The 21696-nt window shown below is 38.3% G+C and overlaps 1 protein-coding gene across 1 annotated transcript; it reads left to right on the top strand.

Moving 5' to 3' along the window:
* Positions 1–1292: 1292 nt before the first annotated feature.
* On the top strand, positions 1293–21632 carry LOC118798549 (xin actin-binding repeat-containing protein 1). The gene is made up of 9 exons (XM_036557927.1): positions 1293–1450; positions 2864–2929; positions 3419–3569; positions 5862–5922; positions 7257–7742; positions 8202–8277; positions 15210–15355; positions 15763–15804; positions 16952–21632. The coding sequence occupies exons 3-9, from the start codon at positions 3445–3447 to the stop codon at positions 21353–21355; spliced, it is 5340 nt and encodes a 1779-aa protein (XP_036413820.1). The 5' UTR covers positions 1293–1450; positions 2864–2929; positions 3419–3444; the 3' UTR covers positions 21356–21632.
* Positions 21633–21696: the final 64 nt, after the last annotated feature.

Below are 21696 nucleotides of genomic sequence, written 5' to 3' on the forward strand. Positions count from 1 at the left end.
CCTGCTCTGTGGTGGTCCTGTGGGGGTCCTGATCATTGAAGAACAAGGTATACAGAGAAACAGATAGACTACAGTCTATAATTGTCCTCCTATATGCTAAGTGGAGCTGATAAAATGGACAATAGGTGAAGAAACAAGAAGGTATTTTTAATGCAATGGCTGATCAGTATATTACAAATATAATACAATTATTTGCACATATATAATGGATAAATATTTAGCATATTAATGCATATTATTCATTAGCATTCAGCATATTTTAGAAATTAATGTATATTAATCTTTAGCATATGCAAATGCATGAGAATGTGTTGCTCACTCACAAAAATACCTTTCATAAAAATGGGCTAAAATGCATTGTGTAAAGACATATGTAACAGCCTTTTGCTAGTGGACACAGTGCTAATAACTTAAACACTTTTCTTGTACATTTGTCCACAGCTCCTTATCCTATAGATAGCGTACAGCTGAGACACAACAACATGCCTCACAGTCCTCAGGCTGATTTTAGCTCTAGTAAGTGGTCCCATGCTGCATGTGTGGAAGAAGAAGGCAGGCAGATGACCCAGGGCCATAACGGGCCACAGCAAGGTCAAACCTCTTTCACCCTGGACCTAAAGGGGGAAAGGGCAGCTGGGAACTTGACCTCAGTAGGGGAGCCAGCTGAAGCATGAGCAACATGGCCTGCACTTTGGCCCTTAGTCTGGACTGACTATCCAAGCATGCTGCTCTTCAGGCTTTTCATTACCAGCACAAGCCTCTGAGAGAAGCTACTGAGATGATTAACTGCTTAAACCACAGGCTTATTATTTAGATATTAATCTTAAAGATTCATTATTCAGTAACTCCTAAGCAAATAAAAAGATATGGAATCAGTTATTGATCTAAGACAAAGCCATCCAACCACTATGAGAGGACAACTTAATGCTTTGGGTCGGAAAGGATGTGTAGTTCACAATGGCCCTTACTGATAAAAGAAAATAGACAAAAAAGAAGAAAAGCTGTTGGTGTTCTCAGAACAACGGGCTGTCCAGACCTCAACATCACTGAATGTTGGACGATGAGAAGCAGTGCAGATTTCTTTGTAAAACTGAAAGCAAAACTCCTGAAAAGAATGGAAACTGTAATAAAGGTGAAGAGTGGATATATGAATAACTTGTATTTAGTGGCACATTAGGTAAATGAAGGTCTCTGACTGTGTAACACACCACAGCTGGATGCACACATATATAATATATAACCGGATCATCATGTGTTTTATTGGTGGTGATTTACACTTGAGAGCTGATTTGCTCTGAGTATTTCTTTCAAGTGACTTCCTAGTGTCAGCGGTAATAAAGCAGCAGGACTTTGTCCACAGATTTTTGCAGTGTGTGTGTGTGCAACTCGTGATGCACGGAGAACTCTCTGCAACACTCTGAGTGAAGATAGCAGCACCTTCTTAACAAAGGTAACACATTCATTCTTACAGCTGTTTAATGTAATCCAGTACTTATTATTGAGTTATGCAGTGATGACTTGACTGATAGATGTACAGGACAGTGGTGATTCACAAATAAGGTATGGTTGTTGATTGATATGATTTGGTGTTTAAAAATTAAAATCAAGTTAATATACAGTTGTGTGCAAATGTTTGTGCACCCCCGGTCAAGTTTTGTTGATTTTTCTAAATAAAAATAAGTTAATATAATACAGAGAATATATATTTACTGTTGATTTGTTGATTTTAATATATTGGGGGAAAAAACATAAAATGTGGCCTGTGCAAAAGTTATGGCACGTTTAACATTATATTAGATTCATTATATTATATTGTCTGTCCTGCGATGGACCGGCGACCTGTCCAGGGTGTTTCCTGCCCTCAGCCCAATGAGCACTAAGATAGGCCCCAGCTCCCCCCGCGACCCAAAAGGATAAGCGGCTTAAAAAGTGTGTGTGTGTACTATATTACATTATATTATATTATACAGTAGTTGTGTGTTCTCTGTAGAGGATGTGTTACTTATTTTCACTTAAAAAAATCAACAAAACACATAACTTGACTAGGGGTGCACACACTTTTGCATACCACTGCGGCCTTGTTGACTATCAGAACTGATTACATTGATTACATTTAACAATACATAATCTGATTCAGGCTGGGTGAAGGTCAATTCAGATCACTCCCACTGGGCAACAGAAAGAAATATGAGCGCAGACTGATAAACAATGTGAATATCATACAGTTGAACAAATGCATATACACTGCAAAAAGATTAGCTAAAATACAAGAAATAAACATTGAATTTGAGGAGAAAATGACTTAATACTAGTGAAATTATCAGTCCATGCAGCAAGATGATTTGACTTGACAAGAAGTTGGTTCCAGTCTAGAAATAAGTGGCTCTGATAAGTGTTCAAAGCTCTGAAGCAGAAAATGCTGGTTTTTAGATCAAATTACTTGCATTCTTAATTTTTTGCACATTGAAAAAATGAGGCCAATAAATGAGAAAATAAATCACTAACTTAAGTGGAAATGACAATGCTAGTGGAGTATGATAATGCTGTTACTGGAATTGGCTCATCTTGAAATAGGTATACTGTTAGAAATAAAGGTACAGTGCAGGTCAATTCATCAAGGTACAAACAATGTAAATGTACCCTTAAAGTTACAACAGTGGTTTTAAGATCCAATTGTGAACCTTAAATAAGTTTTTCCTAGTGGAAAAGTACATATTTGTACCTTTTTATAACCTAATGTTTTAAACAGGACAGTAAAATAAAAAGCCTGGAGACGAGACGGGGTGTGTGGAGTCAATACAATTTAGAAAATATAATTTCAATGGATTATGGTACAATTATGTTCCCTAATCTCTTAAAACAGGACACTGATTTAACTGAAATCACAACAAGGACTGCAAGTGAAATCTCTGTCAACATTCATTTCCTGGTAGGTAAAGTATGTTGGGCCACTGCCATTGAATAAAAATGTTTTTTTTTAATATGCCTTATGGGTGATTCTCAAACCAATCTTGAGTTTGTGTCACTGAATTATGATAGCTAATCTAATATAGCTTGTTTTACTAGTAAATTACCGAGCTGTAAGGTTTCCTGACTAATTGAAACATAAAAGACACATTTAAGAATATACCACAAATTCGAAGATAAAAACTAGTAAATGGCTTTTAAAACAAGATTAATAATCTCATATTTCCAGATCAGGTACAAGAACAATTAGCAGTGTGGCTCAATTCATCAGATCAAAGTTTTCAGATTGAATTTGGACAATTCTTGACCAGGTGTAAGAAGCTACAGTAGACAATGTGAAAGTTTTTTGTGTATAATAATGGTTTGCTGTAGAAGAAACTTTAGACCAGGTCATGTGACCTGATGTTATAAACAGGCTCAGTAATGCAGGTTGTGTGTGTCCTGTATGCAGGTGTAGTGAGCGCTTCGGGTGTGTAGATGGAGGTGAAGAGTAGCCTGCGGAGGGCCCAGTCCCTCAAGAGCGTCAGCACTGACCACTCTCTGTCCTGGACGGAAGCTGGACTCAGAGACAGGAGGAAGTCTGTTTCTCAGCTCGTGGCCCAGTGAGCACTGTTTACATTTATATCCACTTCTCTCGATCTCAGGTTGCATCATATACAGCTGTATAGAAAAATGGTTCTATATAGGGTGCTACATATCTCCATCAATCTGAAAAACCATTTCACCAAGCAAAGAAGCATTTAAGCATGAAATCATAAATAGAACAATTCCCTTTACTAAAGAACCCTTGAAGAATCATCTTTTTAAGTGTGTGGAAGTAAGGAGTTAGTTTTAAGGCTGCATTAATAGTTTTAGTTTTTATGTTCTGAAAAGTAATAGTTTAAGTTTAGTTTTTATTTAGTTGCAGTTTTAGTTTCAGTATTACAATGAATGCTATGATAGCAGGTATTCGATAAGAGTAGAATAAAATAAAACAAACATCAGTAGACTGAATGGCTTGGCTCAGCTCCAGCTCCAGCCTCCCTTAAAGACTGCCAAATATGGAAAGGTTCCACTCCGTCCCCTTGGAATTATAAGGTTCTATCTGCGTTCTGAGCAATTTTGAGATATTGAGCTTCAAAGATTTTGCTTTCCAAATAGCAAAACTGATATGTATATGATATTGTTCTAAGACAAATCATCTTTTTTCTTATTCAAAAAAGCATTAGTCGATTGATTAAGTATAAAGGTCAGTGCTATATATTTTGTCCAGTGCAGAGGTCAGTTTTAGGTAGGAACTATTAGTTTAAGTTTCCTTTAGGTTAGAAAGCAGCTACTATAATGAACTGTCCCAGCAAGTAAGTGTAGCCGGTCAGTATAAAGGCAGTGTGAGGTTTTGTTTTATATCAGAAATCTTGACTCGGATGCACCAAAATGTCTTAATTTGGAAGAAAGAACAAAAGAAAACATGGATGAATGAAGTTAAGATTTATGTTGTAATTAAGAACCCATCAATTCAAAGCTATACTATTCAAGTACTTTTAAGGGCTTAACATTTATAACATGTAAGACAATTAGACTTTTTTAAAGAACTGCAAGAAGACAGGCAGAGTTTCAGCAACATGTTTTCATTTTTCATAAAATTTTATAACCTTTTTCCACAGTCACTGAGCAGTGTGGCGACACGACAAAGAAGCAGAACCTGATTGGTCCTCTTGTGTGTATTTAAAGTGCTGACTGACTCACAGATAGAACCTTATAGAACTAAGTCAGAGTTTGGCTTTAGAGATAGAAACTTTTTTGTTTTCCAGATAAAGAGTCCAAAAATGCATACAACTCAGAAAAACACCTCGCATAATGTTTAGAAGTTGTCACAGAATAAGAAAATATGAATAACTGTATTTTGACAAAAATGTCAGATATAACCTTATAATTCCAAGGGGACGGCTCGTAAACTCTCATTCATGCACTGGAAAAACAAAAATGATCTTCCTCAGTGATTCAATTTCATTTTCAGTAGTTTTGCAGTGGACATTATAGTTCTGATTTTGTTTTTGTGTTTTTGAAAACTGGCGTTTTTATTTTTATTACAGTTAACAAGCACATTCTTCTCTGCTAGTTTTTGTTTTAGTTATAGTTTTAGTTAACTATAATAACCCAGGTCAGGACATGTTACGACAGTCATCTGCCTCGACATCTGGCATGCTTTTGTCAATGTTACACAGCAGAGGAAATCAAGCTCCACTCTTGATTCAGATCTGAAAAAATCCACAGCCATCCTTCCACTGTGAGAAGACAACTCAACACTATGAGTCTGAAAGAATGTGTAGCTGTTAAGAAGCCCTTATTGAGAAAAGGAAATGGACAAAAACACACTGCTAATAATTAAAAGAAGCTGGTGATGTTCTCAGAATAACAGACTGACCACCCAAGAGTCCAGACCTCAACATCATTTTGTGAGAAACAAAAAAAAACAACCAACTTCTAAAACTGAACTTTGGAGGAATTTCTTTGCAAAACTGAAAGTGAGTCTCCTACAAAGAATGGAAGCTGTAATAAAGGTAAAGGGTGGATACACTAAATACTGAAATAATTCATATAATGAGCTGTTGAGGCTTCTGTGTTACTTTCTGTTATATATTTATTCCTGATGTTGAAAATGTAACATAATGGCAGTTTTGACTGGACATTAAATAAAAGAAGGGCGGTCTTTGACTTTTAAACAGTACTGTATCTTTATAACATCATTATTATTTAGTATGCCAGCACAAAACTCTTTGACTGATGTGTTTAGTTAATAATAATAAAGCTCTGATAACGAAGATGATAGGTAGTAACGAAGATGATAAAGTGATACAAGTATGATCAACAATTTATAACTCTGTATTCTCTTATACTCTTTTTGTCCCATTCAGATATCAGAACTCCATTAGTGGAAAAGCTAGAGCAGCGGATTCAGTGGAAAACAAGCAAAAGGTGAAATATCCACACAGTATATTGAAACAATTATCTGAAATCACATAGCATTACACATTAGATCAGATTTAAAATATCTGAGTCTTACATTCTTGGATGGAGATATTTTTATGTGATTTAGCATTATATTTACTGTAAGAGTTCTACAGTAGACCAAAAAGACTTAAAGGGAATAGTTTGGTGAAAAATCAAATTTGCATGATTTTCTTGACCGCAAATGCAGATCAGCCAAGACATGTTCGTTTAGAACTGGAGCTGTAGGGCTAATGTGCTAACAAACACTGGAAGTCAATAGTCACCCACACCATTTCCATAAATACATATTAAAACTACCTCTCAACTCAAACCGCATCCAGTTCTTTGTTCAGGTCAGTCAGACAAGTCGATGTGGTTTAGAACAGAGTATTACTTGTATTACTAAAAGAAGGGGTAGCCATTTAGGATAACTGGAATTACTTCTTCTCTGAGCACAACTTCTCTAAGTTGGTTTCATTTTGCACAAGACGACCAAAGACAGGGCTAAGGGATTTCACAACACAGACCACAGGGTAATGTTGGCAAGGAAGTTAAGCAAGCGCACTCAGAAAATCAATACAATGACTGACTATGACTGATTATGAATTTGGGGACCACATTTTCTCTGCAAATGAGCCCCAACTATATATATATATATATATATATATATATATATATATATATATATATATATGTGTGTGTGTATATATATATTTGAACCTGAATATACACAAAGAGAAATGTATCAGTTGGGTGCTGGACCCAGCAGTGTTTCCCTGGACCCATCTGTGATTCCTCATACATCAAGAACCTGGAAGTATAAGTGGGGGAGCTGACAGGTGTTGGAGTTGGAGTTTCTCTGCCCCTTATTTCCTAAATTTATCATTGCTCAAATTGCAATTTCTAACCCTCTTACAGTGAGTAGGCCTAAGGAATTAATACAACATGCCCCTGCGCTCCAGCCACCGAGAGTTTGAAGGATAGAATAGTGCCATTAAGCAGGACATTATGCAGATCATAATGTATTTCCAGTTATAGCTTGAATGTATAAATAAGGCCTATCCATGCCATTGTAATAATAATTTAAAAAATGTACGGTTTGGTTGACTATTGACTTCCATTGTTTGTTAGCACCGTTAGCCTAGCAGCTACAGTTCTAAAGTAAAGAAGCAAAACTTGGACATCAAACACGTGCTGGCTGATCGACAGCATTTGGGGTAAATGGAAAATCAAATAAATTTCATTTTTCGCCAAACTATTCATTTAAAGCAGTCTACAGTGTCAACAAGTCTAATATTTTCTTGTCCACTTTCTTCCAGCTGACCTTGCAGTTCACTGCGATCCCCGTCACAGAGTCTGAAACCAAACCAGACACTACAGCACAGAATAATGAGAGCAAAGAGAGGCCAAGGGTTCGGTCCAGCCATAGCGGCAACTCTCCTCTCACACGCAGTAAGTCCATGGAGATCCTTCCTCGCCAAAAAACAGTGAGCACGAGTGCTCTCAGGGAGCTCTATGAGTCAAAGGTTGCCATGCAATCCAAGAGCGGTCACCATCCCAAGAGTGGTCACCAGATCAAGAATGACCAAAAGCCCAAGAATGATCAACAGCCCAGAAGGGGTCAACAACCAAAGAGTGATCAACAGCCCAAGAGCAGTCTACAGCCCAAGCGTGGTCAAAAGCCACATAATGACCAACTCTCTGAGGACACTACGATCAACCATAAAGTGCAAACAAAATCAGAGAGCACTAATAACCATGTTAAACAAGCAACACCACCAAAAGAGGAGAATCTGACCCCAAAGGTAAATGACTGAAACATATGGTGATTATATCTGAGCTACTGTTACATTTGAATTTATGACATGTAGCAGATGCTCTTATCCAGAGCAAGGTTCTGTATAGAATCATCTATAGCACATTTTCCATCAACCTGAAGAAACATTTCATGAAGCAAAGAACCCTTTAATCATGAAAAGGGTTCTTTGAGTGTTCATGTTTCTTTATAAAACCATTTCCTTTACTAAAGAACTCTTGAAGAACCATCTTTTTAAGACTAAGAGAATAACAATGGATGATTCTCTTTAGAACCATTTTTGTAAATGAGATACCTGAATGTAAAGAACATTAGAACCTCAACATAATGTAAAAGTTCTATACCACTTAAAGATTTTTTCTAGAACTGTATGTTCAAGCCAAGGATTATTTAGGAAACTTCCTTTTTAAGAGTGTATATAATAACTCTAATAACTCTCCCTTTAAAGGTGGTGAGAGCTCCACGTGCAGAGAGAAGAAAGACCGTAACCGGAGTATATACTGAAAAGGTTTCCTCTCCTGAAGGTAAGTACAAGTTATGCTCTCTCTCTCTCTCTCTCTCTCTCTCTCTCTCTCTCTCTCTCTCGTCTTTTGTACTTTAGCCTTTATACTCCACAAGAGTTTTAGTTAAACATTGAACAGTGTTTGGTCATCATCATGGAACAATAATGCTTTTAGCTTGACCTGATGAAGCTCCAGCAGCCAATAAAATGTTCTTACTACTTACTACTAAAAGAATCACATTCTTAAAAATGAAGGTGCCAAAAGGGTTCTTTGGAGCGATGCCAGAGAAGAACCACTTTTCTTTGTCTGAAGAACTTCCCAGTTGATGATTCTTTAAAAAAACATTTTTGTAAATGTGTTTTTAAAAGTTTAAAAATTCTCAACATTCTCTAAAGGTTCTATATCAATTAAAGGGTATTTCTTAGAACCTTATGTCCAAGCAAAGAACCATTTAGCAACCGTATTTTTAAAAGTAAGGTAATGAACTAAACTCAATTTTGAAGACTGAGTAGCCTAAAGTAGCCAAATGAGTAGCCAAATTCTCAGTGAATATGGTGCAATCAAGGAGCGGTTCTCAAACCAGACCTCAGGACCCCCAGACAATTCATGTTTTTGTTCTGTCCCAGTTCACAACACATAAACACAATTTTGGACTGGTCTCTGAGAGCTGATTTAAAAAACACTGCTATACAGTACCAAAGAGAGGATCTTTGCGCAATGATATAAAAGAACACTACTTTTGGTGCCTTAAAGACCCATTGACTTGGTGGTTCTTTGGAGAACCATTTTTGCAAATGAGATGTGTGAATGAAAAGAATTTTATAGAACCTTCACATAATGGAAAGATTCTAGAAATAACCCTTGAACAATGGTCAGGACCTCCACAGGACCACCTCAGAGCAGGTATTATTCAGGTGGAGGTTGTCCATTCACTGTCCATTCTTTTAGACACACCCACCTTGTTGGTCCACCTTGTAGGTGTAAAGTCAGAGACAACAGCTCATCTATTTCTGCACAGTTTGTGTTGGTCATCCTCTAGTCCTTCATCAGTGGTCACAGGACGCTGTTGGTTGGATATTTCTGGTTGGTGGACTATTCTCAGTCCAGCAGTGACACTGAGGTGTTTAAAAACTCCAGCAGCACTGCTGTATCTGATCCACTTGCACCTGCGCAACACACTCTAACACACCACCACCACCTCAGTGTCACTGCAGTGCTGAGAATTATCCACCACTCAAATAATACCTGCTCTGTGGTGGTCCTCTGGGGGTCCTGACCATTGACGAAAAAGGTAAAAGGGCCTAACAAAGTATGCAGAGAAACAGATGAACTACAGTCTGTAATTGTAGAACTACAAAGTGCACCTATATAGTAAGTGGAGCCGATAAAATGGACAATGAGTGTAGAAACAAAGGAGGTGGTTTTAATGTTATGGCTGATTAGTGCCTATCAGTATAAGTAAGAGTGGTATTATTTGAAAATCTTCAGAAAAGTACAACAATGTATGTAGTTCTTATCCATCTAACCAAAGACATCATGTCACAGTTCTGAAAACCGAAAAGCTAACTACACCAGATGACAACACAGCAGGGGCAAACCTGGCAGTCCAAAAATAAAGCCTAAGTGGGTTCCAGGCTTGAGTGGGGGGAAGTGACATTGGGTATGTTTCAGCACTATACAATCTAGAGTCAGTGATTGACTCAGCCTGGTGGGGAAATAGTAGGCCACAGGCCTCCGAAAATAGCCACCTGGCGCTAAGAGAGGGTCAGCTGTCACCAGAACACAGCAGCCATGGGCACACTGACACACATAGAGGACACTCACTTAAGAGCCAATGTGGAACACTGAGGACCGGAGCTGGACGGACACAGAGCAGCATTAGCATTAGCAAAGGATACGAATTGGAGAATTAGCGGGAAAAGCTTAGTCGGGTGAGTAGGAATTCACATTGTTAAGTAAATGCTAAGATTCTCAGTTTAGTGCCAGCATTTTCTTTTAAGATTATACATAATTCAATCACTGAGATTCATTCAGAGTGTTTTGATGTGAAAAGATTCATTGTGGAGAGACTCACCAACTCAGATTTCTTTACAGTGGTGGTGATAGGAACCAGGCGTCACGATGTCTTCAATTCAAATATGGCCATTTTATTTAACATCCAAAATCACCAGTTAACCTACATGTGTCGTCTGGGTTTTTATATGCAATGTTGATGGTGGTTAATTAGTGGTAAATCTGACAAAATGCATTTTCTTGGAGAAATAATTAAATGCAATTCAGGCCAAAACCTTCTCTAAAACTATCACAGAACAAGTATTCAGATTTTATGTGTGTCATGTTGTGTAACGTTGATAATAGTAAAATAGTCAATCTGGAAATAGTAGGGTTTTTTTTTAGGTACTATTCTGCATGCAACTCTAAAACTTCATCTGAAAACTATTGTAAAGCAATGTCTCAGACATCAGGCAGTGTATTCATAACCATTTCATGAAATAACTTTCTGTGAGGGAGCTTTCACAGGCATTAGACTCCTCAGACGTCTGGTTCCTATGACCACCACTGTGAGCAATTCACATCAAATCACTCTGAATGACACTGTTTATCTTATTGATTTAAATATGCAGATAATGTAACAAGGTGGATCCTCTTTAATATACTGAGTGACGACATTTATTACATACACGAAATATCACTAATTTTAGGATTTTAAAACGTTCAACATTTTGATTTTTGTTATTATAAGTTATGATAAGCTATTAAATGATAAATAACATATAATAAGAGTTAGTTAATTATATGCATTGAGATGTGATCTCTACTTATATATACACACATATATACATATATTTATATGTATAGTAGAGATCACATCTCAATTTTACAGTAGAAGGAAAAAACATACTTTATTTTTCATGTAAGTCAATGTAAAGAGATTTTATTTCAAGTAATTTTAGAGCATTTGTATTGGTCCATTCATCATGACATGTTCAAACAATGTAAAAGGCTGACTGTCCCAAATTATCAAAAAAAAAAAAGAAAGAAAAATGGCAAAAATGGAAAAACTTTTTTCGGGCAGCAACGATAACATAATTCACAAAACTATACAGCTTTTTCAGTTACATTTCAGAATCCTCTACAACTCCATTCAGAGAGCTCTACTACTTATTTGAAACCCGTGTAGTCATACAGGGTAATTTTACACAGTTATTTGCAAACAAACTGCTTTTATATTATATAAAATTGGTGATTCTAAACTGTTGAACAGTTATGCACATTATGCCATTAATTGCTAAAGAACATAATAAAAAAAAGGCGAAATGAAAGGTGCCAAAAAGGGTTCTTAGGGTGATGTTATAGAAGAACCACTTTCAGTTCCTTAAAAAATCCTTTTTCAAAGGATCCACACTGATTCTACAAAGCAATTAAAGGTTTTTCAACGCTATTAAGGAATCCTTATTTTTACATGCGAGTAACAGCTGTATTTGCTCATTATGTTCATTAATACTCTTGATAATAAAGCCAATAAGATTCGTTGTGTAGAAGAACCACTTTTAGCTTCCTAAAGTATGTTTCAAAGGATGGTTCTTTACAGAAACATCTTTGTAAATATATATGTGAGTGTGAATAACCATTGTAAAGTTAAAAGAACCTCCACATGATGTAAAGGTTCTAAGAAGAATGCTCAAAGGGGAATCCCACTGATTTTTCAGAATTGCTGGATAAATACATCTTCATCAATCTGAAGAACTCTATCATGTTGTAAAGAACCCTATATATGCAGTGTTCTTTAAGGATTCATGGTTGTATATATAAGCATTTGCTGTAGATTGTACTATATAGAACCATTTTTGCTAAGAGCGCAGTTAATAGAAATATTGACTAAACAATACCATTAGCGTTAGGAAGCAGGGTGAGAAAAGGCGATGCGTCTAATTTTGGTACTTGTTTATGAGCCGTGTAGACGTTTTGTCGCATGAACTCAAACAGTTGTTAGTGTTGTTACAGCTATAAGAAACCAAGGACATGGTGTGGTAGCCAATAGCACCTAAACACGCAAGCTAAAGTGGCCCAAGAGTTTCAGAATTGCTGTTCTAGTTTGTTATAGGAGTCTTGAATAATCAGATCTTGATTTTCACTATGTGACACTTTTAAGTAAATCAGTTACTAAGTTACTTGTAATTGTATTTTTCTGCCAATTCCATCCTGTACACTCTTAAAAAGATGGTTCTTTAAGTGTTATTTAGTGAATAAATGGGTTCTGTATAGAAACATGAACACTCAAAGAACCCTTCACATGATTAAATGGTGCATCGTGAAAGGGTTCTTCAGAGTGATGGAGGATGTGCTGTAGATGGTTCTATATAGCACCTTTAAACGTAAAAAAAAGTTTAGCTGTCTAATTTTGTGCCCCAAATAAAGATGATTGGCTATCAATAATCTCAATAAACTCTCATACTGGCGTAAATATTGGCTATAACAGTTTATTTAAATGAATAAGAATTTATTTGATATGGTTCTGATCTGTCTTCTAGTAAGCCCACTGGTATCTGTAACACACGGGGTCAAATGTTAGCGCACCCTAGTTTCCCATCACACCCAAGACACCACACCACACAGCAGCTGTCCATATTCCCATAAGGAGAAGTGACTCATGATAGTCACCCAGTAGCTCTGTGATGACTAACAGCAGGACCACATTAGCACTGTACAAAAACCTTATACTCCTTGTCTGGCAAAATGCCATCAGCATTCATTCATGTTCATTCAGTTAGTCATGAAAGAGCGTGAGCTTATTACATGACAGAAGCACTTAATAATAATGTTTACTTATATTTTATTGTAGAAAACCTCATAAAACATACCAAGCAAATTCCACTCTGTCTCAAAATAGCGCCATCTTTGGATTCCTTGGATGCTGCTGAAACCATAATTCTCATGACTATTCCCCAAATTATTTTAAATGAGCATTTTTTGTTACTGTGCCTTTAAGACTGATATGTAAATGACCTCTGCTCTGATTGGCTGGGCTGTGCCTCATTCATAAAGCAGTTCCTGCTGACCCTCCTTATAACTTCAACATTGTCTCACAAGCCAGAATTCTGAGTCTGGTGCATTTCTTCCTGTAAAGTCACCAAGATCTGGCTACTTTGACAGGAAGAGGCTTTGACAATACGAGCTGACATTTTTGTGTGACGTGTAGGGGCCAGCGATTTTCAAAACGGGGCTACCACCAAAAAAAACCCACATTCAACAAATCGGTATGCGCACTGGCAAACTCACAAGGACATCTCATTAAAAAGCTACTAAATGCCTTAATGAAATCTCTAAATAATGTTTAAAGATTTCCAGCAAAGACATGTTTGGAGTCCAAATTTGGCCCCTTTTAGTATAGAACTGGAGCTATGAGGCTAGCATTAATAACAAACACTAGAAACTCAATAGTCACTCAACTAGCCAAAACATTTTTATTAAAAAAATGCATCACCAAAAACTTAACCTGGTTAAACCACATCCACCTCTTCATTAAAGCTGTGCAGACTTGCTGTTGTGGACTGATTTTAGCTATTATGAACTATAAAAATCATTAAAAGCGCTACAGGCAGCCATATTGGACAACACCAGGGCTGGCATTCATAAAACGAAACTGATTTTGGATGAGATCCTCTGTACATTGATTCAGTATATAATATCGAACAGATATTACTAGACACACTCACTATTGAACAGAATTGAGTTTATAGATAATGGTCTATGTTGGAAACAGTGCACTGAAACAGTGTGCATTTGTATATTTATATGGGAGTGTGCATTTTTACTACCTTTCTACCTTTTTTTACTACCGTTCTTTTTTCACATCTGCATTTCTTCTCATCCAATCTTGTATTTTAATATTTGTTTTTGCTATCTACTGTCTAATCGAAGTGTAGAAATTAAAAAAAGAAATTCTCTGTATTTGTGATGGTTGTTGTCTCTGTATTTGTGATGGTTGTTGCTGATTCTAGATCAGCACTCCTACTTCTGAAGCGGTTCGTGAATACACACCCTGTTGTCCAAAGTGGCTGCCCACAGTTTTCTTCATTTTTGTAGTTCACAGTATGTCATACTGTGCTCTAAACCACATTGACAAGTCTGTGCAACCTTAATGAACACTTGATATACAGTTTGAGTGGGTTGAATTTACCGAAAATATATAGGCTTTTTGGGTGACTATTGAGTTCTAGTGTTGCAACGTTAGTCTCCAGTTCTAAACTAAACAAGCATAATTTGGACTCCAAACATGTCTCCGTTGATCGACTACATCTGTGGCTAGCATAAAATTGGGTAAATGTGATTTTCGCCTAACCATTTCTTTAACCTTATATAGATAGCAGACTCTTCGTCTATGTGTAGGTGGAGCGTGTGAGGCTGAGACTGAGACTAACTTCAACATGAATGGGCAGGGCTAAACTGCTGCAGGCTGCTGCAGGTTTTGTAAAAGTCCTTTTTTGTGACATCACTTCAACAATGAATTCCAATAGGGCAGCTTAGTTTCTGTACATGCCGAGACAACAGGCGAACGTCTACTAAACATGCTAATGGAGCTAGTTTGATTTAATGTGACTGTTAATGGCAGACTCCACTCGGTTCTCTTTGCCCATGAAAGCCAGCAGCCCTGCAGGCAGCTTTGAGGGTCAAGGATAAGGTCATCTGTAAAAGGCAACAAATAAATCGCCCACCTAATCACATGGCTGTCTTCTTCCCACTGAGAGAAAGATATTTCTTTTTAAATCCCACACATTCCTCACTGTTTACAGTATCTTCCCTCCAGGGGACAATGTCACTGGAGCACAGTTACAAAAGCACAGATGTTTGCTTTACCTTCTAGTGCTCATTTTTCTTTACATAATTGTAGGCCTAACATGTAATATGAAACCTACTTTGTTTCTGATTCTGATTTCTCTGTTACACTGCAGATGACAAAAGGAAATCAGACTTCAGCCATAGCTTCAGAGACACCCTCTACGGACAGGAGAAGTCCCCTATTTCTGTCAAAGCCATATCTGCACTATATCTGTCAAAAGTGGCAGCTGCAGACCCAACAGGGAACCTTTTAAAACCAGTTAGTACTTGTGTCAAATTTTGTTCTTCTGATGCATTTGGTGAACTTGGGGTCAGGGAATGTTTCGGGGGCCTTTCTTTAAAGCTCAGCTTTCTGTATGGACAGGTTTCTACAGAATAATCACTAATCACTAAAGACATCATGAACCCTGAGGAGCTGATATCTTATTTTATCACTGTACTTGTTGGTTCGCCTTTTTTCGCTTAACTTAGGGTGAAAGTGTACAAGTTGACTAAGTAGTAATACAATGCACAATTGTCTAATGACTGGAAAAAAACTAAATAAATATAAATAAATATAAATAAATATTCTCAAATCTTTATGTGCCACAGTTGTTGGCACCCTTTCATTTAATACTTTGTACAGCCTCCCTTTGCAAAGATAACAGCTGCATTTCTTTACTATAGGAGCAAGATCCTACCTCTCCAGCCAGACCAAAAGTTAGCAAGGTAAGATGCAAAAAGAATTCACACATATTTGTTTTTTTACTGAAAATGTGCACGTTCAGCAGTGGCATAACTAGGACCTTAAAAAAAAAAAGATGGCCCACCCATACAAAAAAAGACAATGCAATTTGCTTGCTTACTCATTATTGGGACTCTCAACTAAGTTGGTACTCTAATGTAGGCTAATGGTTAAAGCATGTTGTTGACATATGAGTCATGAGTCAACTGTGGAAGTGGCCAAATGCTCCAATTATGCCGCGTCTGCACTTCAGATAGTTATGTCACTGGTTGCATGTGTCCACTGCATAAAAAGGCAACATCACATAGAAACCATTGCGTTACAAATGAAAATAAACCACTGTTTTGTCAAAGTATTGTGTCCGCATACTGACATTGCAAAATGAGTTACCAATGTACTAAAAACAACAGCACGTGTACAAAATGTTTTTGACTTTTTTAATATAACCTTAATAACCTAAACGATCATTTTCAGAATACAGAAAACGTCTGTTGGACATTTAGTGTAAATGGTTCGTGTATGGAGAAGAATTGAAAGCACAATTTGTACTGTAGTATAAATTGTTGCTGTTGTAAGATAGTAAGAGTTGCAGCTTTCAGTATAATCTACTTATAAATAGATGTTAGTGCACAATTACTAATTATTTGCCAAGTTTAACATATTGGGGAAAAAATAAACCATAAAATATAAAATGTGCCATAGGTTTTGCACAGGCCACATTTAATGTTTTTTTTCCCCATATGTAGAGCAAGTGTACTTATTTTCTACTTAGAAAACTACCAAAACATAATTTGACCAGGGGTGCCTAAACTTTTGCATACAACTGCATATGCACATATAACATTTAATACGTTATTTATATAATATTATAATCATTATGCAGTTTGTTTAGTGCATTTCATTTCAAACAACAAAACTAATTATTTCAACTAACAGAACTGAAAGAAAGCCTGTTGGAACATTTAACATGGAATGCTGTTTTCAAAGGCACGTTGTTTTGCATCCTAACAACTATGGTACGTATGCAAATTTCTAAACATAGATCTGGGAGGGGGGAACAAAATACTTAGTACATGTTTTCCTTTAGTGCAACAATCTAATATATAGCCTATTCTTTTGTTTCATCTTAAGATGGCTGATGTGGCACAAAAAGACCTTGAGCAACATGACAATATACAGTTGAAAGAGGATGTAGGCAATCCCATCCTACAAAATAGTTCCAGAGCTGAAAGCCTGTCCCCCATTCCAACACCCCCTGCAAAAGAGGCAGTCTCCACACAGTATCAGCAACGCCAGAAATGTGAGCTGAGGCGACTCTTGAAGCACACCTGTCCAGAGCTGAAGGGCCTGGGAACTGTGGTGGATGAGGAGTTTGCTGACATACTAAACTCTGGCATAGCCACAGATACTGCATATGGGGGTGAGGTCCAGTCTAGGCGCTGGATATTTGAGAATGGCGCTGTCAACACTGGGGAATCATATCAAACACAAACCCATTGGATGGAGAAGAGCATTCAAGGGGAACATGTGTTTGAACAGCCTTCGAGTTGCCTGCAGGAAGAAGGGTCAATACAAAAAACAGTGCATTCTCCTTTGGCTTCTGACAAAGAGCAAACATCTGAACCACAGCAAGGATCTGAAGCACTTGCTCAAGAAGAGAACTTTAGAGTCGATGTTAAAGCCACTCGGAAAATGTTTGAAGGTCAGTCAACTGATGCCTTAAGAGACCTGGAGGATGTCTTTTCAGCAAGGGTTGTTGTTTCTGAGGAAGAAAAAGGAGCTGTCCAAAAACAAAAGAGAGACTTTGAGACGTACCAAAATGACACCGTCAAAAGAATCAGCCCACTTAACATTACAGATCTTACAGACATGGGTCAGGATGGTGGCGAAGCATATCTAGGCATATCTAAAGCCAAAGAGATCTTTGAAAAGGGATCGCAAGACAAAGAAAACAGCTCACCAGCAAATGAGAATGTTGGCACAGAGGATGAAATTCTGAAGACAAATGTAAGAAACAGAGCCCAGATGTTTGAGTCAACTCCACTGGACAGGATCAACTGGCAAAATGTGGAAGAACTGGATACCATGGAAGAGAACATGAGCAAGACCTTAGCTTCTCTTCACAACTTCAATGTCATTCATTCTCATGGAATCCTTATTGAAGCCAGTGAAGCTGGGCATGTAAGAAAGGCAATGTACAACTTAATCCAAGATAAAGGTCCAGAAATTCAACATGAAGAAACAGTTATGGGCAGCATGAAGAGCATTTTGCTTCAGCTTTTGGCAAGAGCAAATCTCAACTCATTTATAGCCTATCTGAAAGAGGACGATCAAGGAAATATGGAAATAAAGAACGTAGAGGTCCCAACTCATCAACTTCCATTCACGGTACACCAAGACAAAGAGTACAGAACTACAATCGTGGTTCAAGTCATTGAAGACCTGCTTGGTCAAGAGACAAGTCTAGGAAAAGGTGTTTTAATACAGGAATGTGACATGGGATCAGTGGAGACCTTAGTTTTTGCTCTCTTTAGACACGATGGCCATGATGCCACAGGTCAATCAGCATATTATCTTTTTGGTTCTGGTGACAACATCAAGGAGCAAACATCTCACCCACAGCTCGTCGTGACCCCACAAAAAGAATGTGAAGCACCTGCTCAAGAAGAGAACTTCAGGGTAGATGTTAAAGCCACGAGAAAAATGTTTGAAGGCCAATCAATGGACACCTTCAGAGACAACCTGGAGGATGCATTTCCAGGAAGGGTTGTGCCTGAAGAAGATAAAGATGTTCTGCTAGGTAGAAAGGGTGATGACTCACCAAACATGTATACCCCACCACCTCCCATCCAGGATGATGATCTGACGTCTTTTGGAATTGACAAAAACAGGACAAGTAATGTGAAACTGTTTCGAAGCTGCATTGAGAAGGGAGAACTGGACTACTTAAAACGTCTGCAGAGAAGTCCATCAGATGAAGATCTAAGTGTCACTTCTGAGGAAAGGGAGCAAAATCCTGTCATTGTTCCAGGTAATCTCAAGATGATCAAAGAACTGTTCACCAATACACATGATGTTAGGCCTTCACTGCAGTCTGATAACCCTGTCAGAAAAGAGTTAAAAGAACCATATGAAGACAATTCACAAGCAAATGAAAATGATTACCTTCCAAGCCCTGCAGAGGTTGAAAAATGGATTGCTGAAAGTGAAAATGTCGAACCTGGCAGATCTCTACACTATCAGGATGGAAAACACATGTGCAGTGAAAACACAAACGACGGTATGGTACTTCAGGCGGAGCTGGTTAATGTTGCAGAAGATGATGAGTTGTCGAACCTGCAAGCAGCCATCTTGAGTCTCCAGCAGGCCACTGAGGAGGCAAAGGCTCTTCAACAAAGTATTCAACAGAAGCAACAAGATACTTGTGCAAAGCCAACACATCAAATCATTGCTACTGGTTCAACAGAGAACCAAAATCTCACAGAAGCCATGAAAGAAGATCATTTCAGGGACAGCGAGTCCACACAGAATTTCGAAACTGGATACCAACAAGAAGAAAGAGAGGAGGCGATGAAAGGTAGTGTACAAGCAGCTCTTGATTCTTTGGGGAAATCCAGTTTCAATGTCACTAAAGGGGATTTTAGAGCTGCAATGATTTATAGGAACTCAGGAAAAGCTTATGCTGGGCAGAAGAAAACAATACATGTGGAGACTGCTGTCAAACAGTCTGACGTGGTTGCCACCTCAGAGGAAAATAAAGCATGCCTTTCCTCTCCCCTGCCTGGACAGGTGACTCTAGAGGCACAGCATGAGGGAGCTGAAATAGGCCCTTGTCAAGGACAGCCTACAAATAACCCAACAGTATGCCCCCCTCTAAAAACCCAAGCACACCCAGTGGCTTCTGTTCAGAGCAAAAAAACTCTTGGACCTAAGCCAGCCATTCCACCTAAACCAGACCATTTAAAGGTAAACCTTAGCTCTAACACCAATACCATTCCTGGGTGTGCAACAAATGCAGGGGATCTGAATAAAGCCCAAGCTGAATCGAACTCCAAATTAAAACAACATGCAGAAAATGAGACAGTTGAACAACAGAGCCAGGGTCATATCAACATTTTCCCTGAGGGAAATGCAACCACAGAAGAGAAGAGGGACCAAACGCTTGAAGAACGCCAAAGGAACTGCCCAGCAAACCTGCAAAGCCTAAATGAACCTGCCCCAGGTTTTCAAACTGCTCTGCAGAACTTTGGGATGAAGACAGGCCGAGCTGCACCACCTGTGAAACCCAAAAGAATCAAAATGGCCACAAATAGCAGTGCTGCTCTTTTGGAGGACAGTTCAAATGACACACCAAGTGGTGAAGGTGAACATAAGGAACAACCCAAGATCAATGTGATAATGAGGGAAAAGAAAGTCAAGAAGGAAAGCGAAGAAGAACGAAGGCAGAGGCTGTCAGTGCACATGGATGAAATCATGAGGGGGAACGCAAGTGCAGCGCTGGAAATCTTTGATCAGCTGAGAAAGCAAGAGGAGTTGAAAAATATCCTCTCCAAAGTTGAAGAAATTGAAGAAGAGACGAGCCAGGAACATGTAAGTGACCTTCAAAAGATATTCGAGAATGTCCCGGATTGGGTTGTGCCTCAAAAAAGTGTTAGAGTAGAAGAAAAAGAAGGAAGATCAGAGATGGTCTGTGAACGTGAGATGATGTCATCAATGCAGGTGGCATACGGAGACCTTGAAAAAGCCAGTGCTGCGATAATTACCCTTAAAGAACAAACATTGTCAAGGCTTATGGACATTGAGGAAACCATCAAGAAAGCTCTCTATTCAGTCTCCACACTAAAGTCTGACTCCGACATTGCAGGACTCTCTGGTTTATTCAAGGAGTCCATGATGGCTGTGCATAGCTCCCCTATCTCAGGAAATATACGAAAGATTAGCATTGGCTCAAGCAAATCTCCCAGAGCCCAGAATGGGAATAACTTAGACGTTCCTGAGAAGAGTATTACTGGAGAACCAGCCGTGCAAGCAGACAGACTGAAACCAGAGCTTAGCCTTCCAGCAACTAAGCCAAGGTCAAGTTCTCCTTCCTCACCCTCTTTCATTTCCATCCAGTCTGCTGCCAGAAAGAACACAGAGACTCCAGCACCTCCAAATTCTCAAAGAAGCCCTCAGAGCACAAAGACAGAGACTTTTCAGTCTACAACATGTTACAACGTGACTGCTGACCGCAGGCTATGCTGTGTTACAAAGGGGCCCTCCTGCAGCCCTGCCAATGAAAGACGGCAAGTCAGCACACTGGAAGTGCAGACGATCCCTGAGGGAGAGAAAGTCATAGGCACCAAGACAATCAGAGAGAAATACGAAGAAATGGATTGTTTCGGCAACAAGTTCTACTCCTCCAAAACTTCCACTGTCATGACCACTCAACCTGAAACAAGCGCATGTTTCAGGAGCAGTCCAGCCACATCAGAAGTTGTCACCTTTCCAAGAATCAACATAGCGTCTGTTAAAGGAGATCCAGCCTCTTCATAAGAGAAATAAGTAAAGTTCAAGGAAGATCTACAATCTGACATGCTAATGGATTGTTTTAAACTCTAGTGCACCTGTTTGGTTTGCATTTTGCAGCATTATGTTTATGTTTAAGTAATGTGTATGTTTCAGTGGTAAAGTGGTATTCTTGTTGTGTTTGTTGTTCATCAAACCCCATTCCATAAGATCTTCATTTAAAGCTGATTTTACAGACAGACTGTCAAGGAAAACATGTATTTATGATTCACTAGAAATGTGGGAATAAATCATTTATATTCCATTGCATAGTACTGTGCTAAATACAATCAGAAATCCAACAGCTTCACAACACCTTCGATTTCATG

Source organism: Colossoma macropomum, unplaced genomic scaffold (genome assembly GCF_904425465.1).
Source record: "Colossoma macropomum unplaced genomic scaffold, Colossoma_macropomum, whole genome shotgun sequence".
Classification (NCBI taxonomy): Eukaryota; Metazoa; Chordata; class Actinopteri; order Characiformes; family Serrasalmidae; genus Colossoma; species Colossoma macropomum.

What these genes read in the sequence shown, in the direction of transcription:
- LOC118798549 (XM_036557927.1), top strand. Translation starts at nt 3,445, where the DNA reads ATGGAGGTGAAGAGTAGCCTGCGGAGGGCCCAGTCCCTCAAGAGCGTC. An exon ending in AGGAGAATCTGACCCCAAAG is followed by an intron (nt 7,743 to 8,201) that starts GTAAATGACTGA and finishes CTCCCTTTAAAG; the next exon opens with GTGGTGAGAGCTCCACGTGC. An exon ending in AAAGGTTTCCTCTCCTGAAG is followed by an intron (nt 8,278 to 15,209) that starts GTAAGTACAAGT and finishes GTTACACTGCAG; the next exon opens with ATGACAAAAGGAAATCAGAC.